The sequence below is a fragment of the Euprymna scolopes genome, chromosome 14 (assembly GCF_053919585.1).
Source record: "Euprymna scolopes isolate OS-2025 chromosome 14, ASM5391958v1, whole genome shotgun sequence".
NCBI classification, from domain to species: Eukaryota; Metazoa; Mollusca; class Cephalopoda; order Sepiida; family Sepiolidae; genus Euprymna; species Euprymna scolopes.
Window position 1 is genome coordinate 118,451,852 of NC_136495.1, and position 13,555 is coordinate 118,465,406.

At 31.7% G+C, this 13,555-nt stretch overlaps 1 protein-coding gene across 2 annotated transcripts in view; it reads left to right on the plus strand.

Annotated features, from left to right (window-relative positions):
• Positions 1-13,555, plus strand: part of LOC145293242 (protein cycle-like) — a 545,447-nt gene that overhangs the window by 465,905 nt on the left and 65,987 nt on the right. For both annotated transcript variants that reach the window (XM_080139811.1, XM_080139812.1), the window contains exon 6: positions 2,424-2,516. In XM_080139811.1, coding sequence (XP_079995937.1) covers positions 2,424-2,516 — 93 coding nt within the window. The remainder of the gene's footprint in view (positions 1-2,423; positions 2,517-13,555) is intronic.

Sequence of the window (13,555 nt, forward strand, 5' to 3'; positions counted from 1 at the left end):
CAAGATGTCGGTTCACGTTACACTTGAACTTCTGCATGTCAGTACAGTTGGGGAAGCAGGGACCTGGAATAAAATTCCAGAGTCTAGCTGTTCTTGGAAAGAAACTACTGGAGTAGAAAGATCTTCTACATCTAGGGATCTCTACTGTGAAGGGGTGGTATTTAGCTGCCTGTCGGGTTTGTCGAGGGTGTCTACGTCGTGAGGGCACAAGTGTCTGCAATTCGTCAGAGCATTCACCATTAACATAATCTCGTCTTCGCCAGGATAGACAGTTTTTGTTTGTTTGTTGTTTTTTTTTCATTTTATTTATCCATCGTGGCATGATGCTTACTAAACTTACATTTTGAATTTGCATTTAACACTTATCGCGGAGAAAACATATCCTTATATATGTGTGTGTGGCTCAGAGGCTAAGGAATGAGAATATAGAGTTGTATGTTTTGGTTTTAACTGATGGCACCAAAGTCATTATCAAATTAAAGGAATAAATTGTAAGATGGTCAACATCATGAACTTTTGAATTTAGACTTTTGTCTTTCATTCACTATATATATATATATATATATATATATATATATATATATATATATATATATAAGCAAACAGTTAATAAAACATGTTAAAAAAACACTTTGAAATGAATTAAAAACATATTTAATCTGAAAAGGAAACACTAGATAAGTGGATAGTCCTTAATCCGCGGAGTTTCGAAGAAATACTTTCCTTCTCATCAGAGGGTAGGAATTAGCAGAATGCGGGATCGGATTTTGCATACAAAAGTATTTGATGAAACAACAAGTAAGTCAAAGATCTTACTTGAAAACAAAAAAAGTGAAGCAAAGGGAATATGGTGAAGAAAAAGTTGATTACACATGAATGGATAGTCTGGTGGAAGATAAATAATCCAGTGACGGTAAAATCCAAATATATAACTTCAAGAAAGTTAATTAAGTTTCCATTTGCACAAGTAAAATCCAAGGAAATCCTGTAATTGGAAGAAGATGGTCCATAATAATCCAAAGGCAGAAATCCATGGAATAATTCACAAAAATGTGTACAAGGAAAAAATTCCAATAATATTAATAAAAGAAAAATAAGATATGCTTTTCACTCTACTGTGGAGACATAAATATAAATAAGATCAGGGAAGAAAAAGAGGAGAAAAAAAATGGTGATGGAGTTAAATATAAAATAGAGAAACAAATGTCAAAATGACCCAGACAGGAAATATTTTATATATATATATATATATATATATATATATATATATATATATTAGTTTTGATCTCACTACTCTATATTAGTTCAATATAATAATCAATAGAGAATTGTCTCTATAATAATAAATATGTAATCTGCATGAATTAAAACATATCTTACGATCAGGCAATGCCAGGTAGCTTGCTAGTATCTGAATTAATCTTGAATAACTTAAAATAGAAAATGTTAGTACAAGTTAATGATTGTAACTATACATGTCTAAGTAGACATTGGGAAAAAAAAAAAAAAAGTGATCTAAAAGATTTATCTTATGATATGAATGATTCATAATAATCAGTGATCTTGCTTTGGATATGCCTAAAAACAGTGAAACATTATAAATTAAAGTACTATATAATATTTCTGAATTTTTGAGACGAGGGCTGGTTATTCATATTATCTCGATTCATCGGACTACTGTTCTCATCTTGAGTGTGAGTTTCACAACGTTTCCTTTGATGTAACCTCCAACCTTCTTCAGGTGTATCTTGTTGAACTCAGGAATTTGGGCGGAATTTCAAGCGGAACCCTTTATTTACTTCATGGGGTAGCATGCTCTTGTTCCGTCAGTCGTGACTGGATAGAGGTCCTAAGTAATTCTCAATTGTATTGGTGCAGTGGTTAGAGTACTTGGAAAAATCAGTTGTAAAAAGTGATATTCTCCTGAAGGTTGTGGGCGACCGAAATATACATTTGCGAATTACTTAGAACCTCTGTTTAGTCATGGCTGACGGAACAAGAGCAAGCTACCCCCATGAAGTAAATAAAGGGTTTCACTCGAAATTCTGTCCAAATTCCTGAGTTCGACAGAAACATTCGAGAATTCAACAAGATACACCTGAAGAAGGTCGAAGGTTAAATCGACCGAATTGCTGTGAAAATCACTCAAGATAAGAACAATAGTCCAATGAATCCAAATAATACGAAATACTATATACTTTAAAAAACCTTGATAGGTTGTCATTGCAGTGTAATTTGTATGATAGTAATATTTATTTTGCGAAAAAAAAAAAAAAAAGACAACATATTTAAAAGGAGATGAACGGTAAGTATACCTATATAAATAAATCTTAGAAATCGGAACTGGCCAAGTTCTTCTAACGTAACACATTTTCTAAATATATTCATGCTCAAAATAAAAATTGTTCTCTTTTTAATTTTAGGCTGCTGACGGTTTCCTGTTTGTTGTTAGCTGTGATAGAGGCAAAATTTTGTATGTCTCAGAGTCAGTAAAAAGAACGTTAAATTTCACACAGGTATGATTGTGTTTTACTTTATGTTGCATTAAAAAAAATATTGTAAATTATTTTGATTAAACGGCCATGATTATATATAATTGAGGATTTTTTTTTTTAAATACCAGCTGGCATAAGACTTTTGGTTTTTAAATTATTACAAATCATATTTTGAAACATCAGTGTTTGAAGTTGGAAAATTTTCAAATGAAAACAAAACTGAGTACTTTGCTAAAAATCATTGGTCATTTTGTGTTTTCATTGATAATTTCATGTTTTTTTAAATGCATAAGTAATGCATGTAGATGTCATGGAAGGATAAAAAAGGGCACAACTCATATTTGACATTCTCAAAAATTTTTATGAACAGACATACCTCCTTTTCAAAAATGAAGTGTTTATTATACACAGATGAGAAATGATTTTTTTTTTTTTTTTACAAAGGAGTCATCACTTATCAAGGTCCAGAGGCCACTCAAGCATAAGGGTTAATGAGTGTAGAGTAATCAATGGGAAAATGTATTAATCATTAAAAGTGAAAATTTAGTAAATTGGATTACTTAAGGGAATAGCTCATCAAGAATTTGTTCATGTTGGACTTGAAGACGACCATATTGTATTCAGTTGGAAAGCAGGAAAATGGAACAGAGTTCTATAGACGTGCAGTTCTAAGAAAGAAGCTTTGTTCGTGGAATCTACGTTTAGGTTTAGGCACAGATAAAGAGTTTTAAAATTTAAAGATTTTTAATAAGGTTTTAAAATGTTACCAGAGGAGAGAATGAGAACATACCTATTTCTTACTACAAGTTGTGACAAAGTAAAGATTATATTAATAATCACATACCCAAGAGAAGTAGGAAGATTAAACTTATAAAGAGATTGTTATAATTGTAGTAATATCATAGAACTACTTTCATACGCACAACAGCTGTGAGCCCCTTGGCGGATGAATATATACAAGGACCTTACTTTCCGCTTGGACATAGGCTAGTTAACATTTGTATATCTTTTCCTTATGTATGTATATATATATATATATATATATATATATATATATTAAATCATTTGTTCATCTAAACGTCTCTGATAAAAAAAATAAATAAATGAATAAAAAAAAAAGACGTGACGAAAAAAACAACAACGGAAAACAAACATTCTTTTGAAAACAATTTAAAATATCTCGTCTGGATTGGTTGGTTGGTTGTTTTTGTTTTACGGCATATTAACCGTTTTCGGGTTATTTAATACCGAATCCAAATATTTTGAAGAAAAAAATTTGGTCAGAGTGGACCTGGGAGCAATGGTAATTAAAGGGTGGCTCCACACTCCCCAAATCCCGCAAGCTGGGGCCTCGGCCTCACCACTGGACTGGACATAGTTTAAGCACAGAATACATGTATTTATCAGGTATTTTGATTCACTTCTTTTTTTTAACACTCCGTGTAACTTAACTTCTCGTATTTTTCGGCGCCAATTTTTTAAAACTTGTTGCTACTGCTACTATCTCTTTGTTATTACTGTCTATATTACGATGTCTCGAAACGATATTCCCTCAATGAACTGGCAAACAGAAAACCCGGCAGAAACTTTCAAACTTTTCAAACAACGTTTGCAACTGTATTTTATTCTTAATAAAATAAAAACAGAACAACAAATAAGTTATATTTTACTGCAAATCGGGGATGAGGGGCTTAGAAGATTTAATACCTGGACATTATCGGAAGAAGAAAAAAACTCTCCAGAATTTATATTTAATCGAGTCATAGAACAGCACGAGCCAAAAGATTATTTTAGAGTGAATTGATTAAAATTAATGTCTTACAGACAAAAACAAGATTAATCGTTGGATGATTTCGTAAATAGATGCAGACGACTCACACAAAAATGTTCGTTATGCGAGTCTGATCAACAACAACGTATAATTGAACTTATTATCGCCAGCACCCCAATTGTAGATTTCCAAAAGGAGTTGTTGGGAAAAGACAATACCCTAACATTAGAAGAAGCTATTCGCATCGGAAAAATGTATGAAGCTTCTAACATACATCTAAAACAACTCAGGGTTATGTTAAATAGCAACGAAAATAGTAGCACCACTATCCAGACGATAAGAACATCAAAACGTTCTAAGAAATTTAACAACTTCTTTAATTGTGGTAGAAGCCATGAACTTCGTCGTGAAGCTTGCCCAGCATATGGATTAAAATGCAAAACATGTGGTAAAGATAACCACTAGGCAGCAGTTTGCTTATCAAGCAAAACAAAACCATGCCAAAGATCGAAGTCACAAAGCAGAGACTACAAAAGGTCAAAGCCAGAGTATCAACCACAATATCAGAGAGACCAGTCCAAGAAAAGACATCCCATCCACGTTGATGCAATATTCAAAAAATAGATGAACAACTTGAAAGTTGTTTGTTCATCTAAACGTCTCTGCTATAATTCAAACATCAACGCACCCACACGCACACAACAATTTAATGTGTCTAAGAAGAATATTGGTGATCGCTAAGAAAATCAAATCAATCTATATATCTATAAAAGTGTATGTGTGTGTATATCTGTCTGTGTACATTTCCCTACACAATAACTCTGTCAATTTTCAGTCTACAGACTCGAAATTTGATATACAGGGTACTGAGATTTGGGAAAATCTTTGTAATCCGTTTTCGGCCAGAAATTTGGCTGTTATGGGGTCAAAGTTCAACGATTTAACCTTTGAGAACTCTACCAAACTCCTCCGCCAATTTTGGGTCTAAACATTTGAAATTTTAGATATAGGTTCCTTGGGCATGGATCTAACTTAATATTGGCTAAAAACATTCATTTCTTCACCCTCAACTGGACACTTTTCTACAAGGAGGGGTCGCTTTTTTCACCGATATTTTCGAAAGTCATTCCCTCTTTTCGATTGTCTAGCCTTAATTTAAACCTACGTCACTTCCGGTTTGGCGGTGGTCGTAACAGCAAAGACGTCAGGTTTTTTTCCTGTTCTTTTCCTCCTTCACAGTACAGGTTCGAGCCTGCCTTCCCACTACCACTTTTTTTTTGTTTTGCTCAACACACACCTCCAAACACCCGGGAAACGCCGGGCACCCATGCTCGTTTATAATATAGCAAGTTCACACAGTATAGGATCCACTGGGACGCTACTAATTTGAAAAACTGACATAAAAAGAGATGATTACAATGGATGCATTAATCTTTTAATGAAAAGAAGGCATGCAGGACGTATCCCACAAGTATAAAATTCTTAGAAGATAAGAGATAGATAAGATTAATTTTTTAAAAAAATCAATTTCACAACAGCTAGAAGTATTAAAAAGATTTTTTTTTAAATTTCACAACAGCTAGAAGTATTAAAAAGATTTTTTTTTAAATTTCACAACAGCTAGAAGTATTAAAAAGATTTCTTTTTAAATTTCACAACAGCTAGAAGTATTAAAAAGATTTTTTTTTAAATTTCACAACAGCTAGAAGTATTAAAAAGATTTTTTTAATTTCACAACAGCTAGAAGTATTAAAAAGATTTTTTTTTTAATTTCACAACAGCTAGAAGTATTAAAAAGATTTTGTTTTTTTAATTTCACAACAGCTAGAAGTATTAAAAAGATTTTGTTTTTTTAATTTCACAACAGCTAGAAGTATTAAAAAGATTTTTTTTTAATTTCACAACAGCTAGAAGTATTAAAAAGATTTTTTTTTAATTTCAAAACAGCTAGAAGTATTAAAAAGATTTTTTTTAAATTTCAAAACAGCTAGAAGTATTAAAAAGATTTTTTTTTTTAATTTCACAACAGCTAGAATATTAAAAAAAAATTTTTTAAAAAACAAAAAAAAAAACATACAGCAGAACAAATTCCATAATCGAATGCAAATGGTAACAGGGAACATGAAAAAAATTAAATTTCAATCTTTGGGAAAATGTTCACACAGCAAAAAAAATTGTTATTTTTAGACAGTATTTGCTCACGAAAGAATAGAAGAGTAGAATTCACAAAATCTCCAACAGAAAAATCCAAAAAATAATTGCAATAAGTACACCCACCAACTCAAGACAAAAAAAAATAAATAACATTAAACAGCATGTCCTCTCCCATGCAAGTCAACACAAGAACTGATTTTATTTTAATACTGAGAAACTTCCAAAAAAAAGTTTTCAATCTAATAGGTCCCACTTTGTCAACTAAGCTCCAGCCCCTGTCCCATCACCATCTGTCTTACAGATATCTTTAGTAGAATGTTCTCTGATTAACTCGTTGCACTTGTACAACCTCGATGTACATATCCCCGACTAACCCGCTTATCTACAAAATCTCACCCCTTCACTGTTGAGGTCCCTAAATGCTAAAAAGTTTTCTGTTCTAATAGTTTCTTTCCTCGGACAGCTAGATTTTGGAATTCCCTTCCTGCTACCTGCTTCCCTGGCTGTACTGATATGCAGAAGTTTGAGTGTAATGTAAACCAACATCTTGTTAATCTTTTCTAGGCATGGTCTCAAATAGTGGCTTCTTATGTCCAAGTGGTGATATGCCTTGTTAGGAGTGAATGTGAGTTTAAAAAAAAAAAAAAAAATTTAATTTTTAAAAATGGGCTAGCTAAAATCGAGAAAGAATAAATTTAAGTTGGAGCAATTCCACAAAACTAACGGGTACTTTTGAATAGGTATTTTAAAAAAAAAAAAATACTTTGAAATGATTCCCGTCACAATTATAGCATGTAATAAATATCATGGACTATTATGAATCGAAGAACACTACAAAACTTAAATTCTATAAAAGCAGAAAATATGATATGCAAGACTAGCATTCATTGAAAAACTATTTGAAATCAAAAAGATAGCTAGTTCACATCCTACCTACGGTAGTGGCTACATTTAAAAGATACGATGGAATACTAGAAAAAATCTCGCCTGAGTGGTAGCGATAGGGTCTCACTGATTATTGCCAAAGAAACTTCAGCAAGGATATAATATGCAGGGATTAAAAGATAAGGGTGAGCCACCAAATTTGCTCAGACTCATTTCCATTGTCAAATATTGAAATTGCAAACCATGAATATGCAAGAATCAAGTAATTTTCAAACATAGATCTCAAATCTATATACAAACAGATTGAAATCAATGTACAATTTATGGAAATTACTTCATTATTTAAATTTCTGAATTTTTTAAGATGGAGATTGGTTATTCGTTTTTATTTTTATTTTTTTTTAACCTATCAACCTCTATGGGTTATTTAAGGTGAATTATGTTTGTTTTTTTTTGTTGTTGGGATCCTTTATTTTTTTAGATTCGGATCGGATATATTTTTAGCTCCTTTTAAGAATTTAAAGATATTTTCTATATTAGTATATTCAAATAAATTATTTATATATAAATAGGATAGCGTGTGTGTCATTTATTTATTTTGTGTGTCACGCTTACATCCGAGTGACTGTCGTTTCCATTTCTTGTAATAAATAATTTTACCAAGAATTCTTCATAAGTCATAATCAATTATAGCTGATGGCACTCCAGTAATCTATTTTTTTTTTTTTTTTTTGATAAATAATTTTATCAAGAATTCTTCATAAGTTTTAGTTTTATTTGATTTCAATTCCAGCTGATGCACCAAAGTCATTTGGGTATATATTTTTGAAATCACATAAGAACCGATAGTAAATTGATAATATATACGAAATCTGCATAAATTAAAATATCATATTTAAGCGTATTTTACAACTGGGCTACGCTAGGTGTATCAGAATTTTTGGGGAATTTTTGACACCCCCAACACGAAACTGTGAATAACATATAAAAAACTCGTAATTTCTCATTTAAAAGTGGTTTGTTTATTTTCTTGATGGATTATACTTCCAAAATAAACTAGTAAAGTTGTATAAAAAGTAATAGAAATATTTTTTATCTTTCAAAAACCAGTGTTTACAAAGTACCGGCACGCTTCTAGGCAGCCAGTTTTTTACATAATGAAATCAATTGATTTTTACGAGTTAAATATTTTTCAATTTTTTAACTTTAAAAATCTATCAAAATTTATCTATTGATTCTATTTTTACGATATTTTTTTTTTGTTTTTGTTTTTTTTTTTCTTCAATTCAAAAGATTAATTTAATACCTACGTTTTTGTGAAGTGAATATTATTCGGCTAAAGTTGTAGTACACGCCATAAACAAATGTAGCATTGATTTAGCTAACAGTGAAAATCAAATAAAATAATGTCAATATAAAATGTTTATCTTTTCAACATCTGGCACAAATGTTTAATCTGTAGATTTGTTTTAAATCCTTTTTCTTTGTTAAGTTATAAAATAATATGTAGAGGTGTTGAAAAATGTACGTTTCAGATTGATTTTATATTAAAAAATATTTGCAATACAGACTGGAACATAAGTAAAGGAGTTAAAAAGATAATTTCATTCTAAACTGAAATTTAAATGATATGTACAATCAAGAGTTGATATTCTACAACCCTTTCAGGTCGGATTAGTTATGCAAAATGTGTCAACCAAGCAGAAGCTTAAAAATTATTAGCTGCACAAGAAAAAATAGATTTTCATTAATCAAACATTGTTCTTGTTTTTTCATGATTTTATTTTTTGCAATAACATTCAAATTATGAATGTGATAAATCCATGCTTTCTCACATTTGCTTATGATAAATATTATGATTTAATATTATATTCATTAAAATTTGATTTCATAATTATCTGTATAAGAGCCAAGTATGTCTTAAAATGAAATACTGCTGCCACATCTGGGCAGGAGTAGCTCGGCATGCCCTATGCTGCCTTCATAGAGTTCAAAACCTAGTAGGTGATGCCCTTTTCTCTTATCTGTAGCCTCTTTCCCACAAAAAAGACGTTGCAATCCTGTCTCTGCTCTATCGTTATTTTCATAAGTGCTCGTCTGAGCTCCAATGTAGCCAAACTTTCACAAAAAAATAAAAAATCGACAAGCTACAACAACTATCAACAGTTTCTCCCCACTCTCTATCTGTGCCTAAATCTAAACACAGATTACACGAACACAGTTTCTTTCCTAGAACTGCCTGCCTGTGAAACAGTCCCATTGGCCTGCTTCTTAGCCGACCACAGCATGGTAGCCTCCAAGTCTAATGTAAACAAGTTTTTGTTTAACCATCCCCTTAAATAATCAAATTATACCCAACTTAAACCATTAACGATTACTGCACTACCACTTTACATTAATTAACCAATATCCTTGAGTGGCATTCGGGCTTTGATAAGTGGTTAATCCTTTGTAAAAAAAAAAAAAAAGTTCAGATAAATTCAAAATGACAGAAATGAACCAAAACCACACGATACTGGAAATTAAACTAAAAAGTTAATGTTTATAAAATGTCATTTTTAAAATTGTTAGCTTAAACTAAAATGATATAATTACAATCTGTGCAAAATGACAACTCAAATTTAAAATATTTAAGAAATCATTTTCCATATAATGTAGTAAATTCAATTTGACAAAAAAAAATGTTTTTCCAATCTTTTGTTGAACGTATTGGGTGGAGTTATATGAAACTCACCCAACTTAGGCTTTGACATTAAATTTAATCCTGATCTTATTAGCCAATAATAAGATCAGCCTGATATCCAACTCTCAAATGTCATGCATGCTTTTTGGCAAAAGCTTAAAGCTTAGAAGATATATTACGCCAAATTGTTTTTTCAACTTCAATATAAGTGATTGCATTCAATGATAATGACCTTAAACGGACGCAAGTTTGAGGGTCAAACAATTATTAAGTAAACTGTGTCAGACTCGAGTTAAATTAACATTGTATCACCAAGTGATTGGAAATAGAGTTATCTTATATCCTTGGGAGGCATGTCACACATGGCCTACACTTACAGTATTAAGCCACAAAGGCTTATGCAGCAGGCAAAGTTCAAATTTACTCCTATAGCTATATTCATTTTTTGGCTATCCATATATATATATATATATATATATATATATATATATATATATATATATATAGACACATGTAAAGTGGTCAGGTCATGTCATATGCTACTGGTACCATGTAACCCAGTACTACCTGCCTCATGGTCGGGTCACCGGCGACTAAACTGGTTCCCCCACCAGACTTGTTTGGTGAGGAGGGCAGCTAGTCTCCCTGAAGGATTAAAAACAAGACCTTCCAAAGGGCGAATGAACTCTTTTTCTGGGTCAACGGCCAACTAGCACCGTGTATATTTGTGTGTGTGTATACGTGTATTGGGGTAGAGAGGGCTCCCGTAAGCCGTGGTGAAGGCAACCTTTCTAGAAGAAGCAAATCTCTGATTTAAAAAACCATAAAGCGGAAGACCAGTACCCGCATTAAGCTGGTCTGCAGTTTAATTTGTTGCTGGCTATCTTGCTCTTGCTTGTTGCTGGATCTCAACATTTTGAACCAAGAGAGATTTAGCTGTCGTACAAAGCTAAGACTCTGTAACATCATCTTTGTATAGATACTCCCTCAGGCATTTGGGCTCATGGACTTTAAGTGTCTGAGGGAGTGACACTCGTCTGACAAGACGTTGCAATCATCATCATCATATAGACACACACTTCAGAATAATGTAATGCAACAGATCTGTTATGGAAATCCAGTGATTATTTGTCTTACAAAATATTATTGGCTGTAATATTTTATAAAGACAATCACAGCTAAATAAAAATTGCTCAATATACCAGATAGAGCAAATAAATCATAAATTAGTAATTTAAATTTTATGACGTGAAATAATTAAATTTCAAATCTAGAATTTTTATTATATGCAAGACAAAGAATATTTTGCTAATATTTTCTCCTCTGAGTAGATGCGTAGACATCGAAAACCTATAGGTTAAGGAGATATACTTATTGAAATGTATTCTTTGTCTTGCATATAATAAACATTTCTAGATTTGAAATTTAACCATTTCACGTCATAAAATTTAAATTACTAAATTATGATATTTATTTACAAATAAACAAATTCAACAAGAGTAGAAAAAGATTTCATTGGTGGCGGTGGGGAAAAAACAATCTAAAAAGAAAAAAGTTGTTGGTAGGGACCTCCCACCCTCGCTAGATGGCAGGTCGCCCGGCATTATCCGGCCATAAGATACGCTTAAATATGATATTTTAATTCATGCAGATTACATATTTATTATTATAGAGACAATTCTCTATCGATTATTATATTAAACCTAATATATAGTAGTGAGATCTAAACTAAAAATATATATATGACCTGAGTGTCATTACTTAGAATCAAAACCAAAACCTACAACTGTGTACGCTCATTCCATAGCCTCGAAGCCACGCCCATATATATATATATATATATATATATATACATATATATTAGTGATGCGACGATTCCAAAATTCTCAATTCAGATACAATTACTGATTCTGTTTTAAACTCCCGATTCTTTTAAAATCATTGTTTTTTCTTTAGATTACCATGAAAAAAAAAAAAAAACGTGATATATTTTTGTGAACGTAAAAAACATTTGTGTCGCTGCTTTATCTATACATTTTAATTTTGTTTGTAGCTTAAAACTAAACACACAATTACCATGTAATCTTTAGTGGCTGTTATGGAAAATTAAGTTTAAAAAAACAAAGCAAAACAAATAATGAACAATTATAAGAATTATCTCTGGCATCGGAAAATAGTCACAATTTTCTCAGATTCCGATACCTTAAAAAATTCCGATTTTCTCAATTCCTGATTAATCGTCTCAACACTAATATATATATAAATTCACCTGTCATCCCTTTTTTAAAGGATAAACTCATCCAATGAAAGACAAAATACATGCAAGCAAGGTCCACAGAGTTTAATATTAATTTTATATATATATATATATATATAATTAAGCAATAATTATTCTTTATGCTTACAGACACTAGTGTTTCATGCTTACGCAATTAGGAGTGTAGGAGGTGACAATTCCTGCTGGTCATGAGATCCGAACTCAGCCATGAAGCCACCTTTTGTTCCATTTGCTAATCTTTTATCTCAGGGCCACCAAACAATTGCCACAGAAATGAAGGGAATTAAGAACTATGAAATGCTGAATTTGGACGAATACATTAGACAGTGTAGAGTGTTAAAACCTTTTGTTCACACACACAGATATATATATATATATATATATATATATATATATATATATATATATATATTGGGTCCTGGATATGACCTTAGACTATGTCCGATGGTGAGGCCCCAGCTTACGGGCTTTGGGGAGTGTGGAGCCACCTTTTAATTGCCATTGCTCCCAGGTCCACTCTGACCCAGACTGGTAGTACCTGTTAGGGTCCCAACTATGGGTTAAATAGAAACTGACTTAAAAAACAAAACAAATATACTCTATTAAAAAATTGTTCTTCAAAATCACTGGATTCAGCATTAAATAACCTGAAAAGGGTTGATATGCCGTAAAACAAAACCAACCAACCATATATATATTGGTAGTAGTAATTGTTATATGTAATGTCTGAATTTAAAGCCAGAAAAAATATTAAACCGGTCAACCATGTGTGGTCTTCTTATTATCATTACTACTTGAATGCTGTAAATAAATATTTTTGATTTGGAGCCAAAATTAATAAATTTACGTTCCTTAGTTTTAGCTTTCATTTGTGAAAATTAGAAATTTTTGTCAATTTGGGACACATTTTCATACCCATAGAGATTGAACCATAGTTTTCTTAGCATAAAAATTGATTCAAATAAACATTTGTTGGTGACACATTTTGATAGATTTTTATTTTATGAACAAAGTATCCACCACTAACGATTACTATGCTATTCTCTGGTGATCAGTGTACATTCATTAACTCTTATCCTCGAGCGGCCTTTGAGCCTTGATAAGTAGCGACTCCCTTGGAAAAAGAACAAAACAAAAAATAAAATAAATAATGAAGGGAATTTTATTAATGTCAGTTAATGAAGGTGAAGGGTGTTTTTAATACCCTGGGAGACAAAGCATGTTCTGTCATCACTGGCATTTTGATTATGTAAACTAGTGGGGCCTATGGAAATTCCACAGCGGACTCT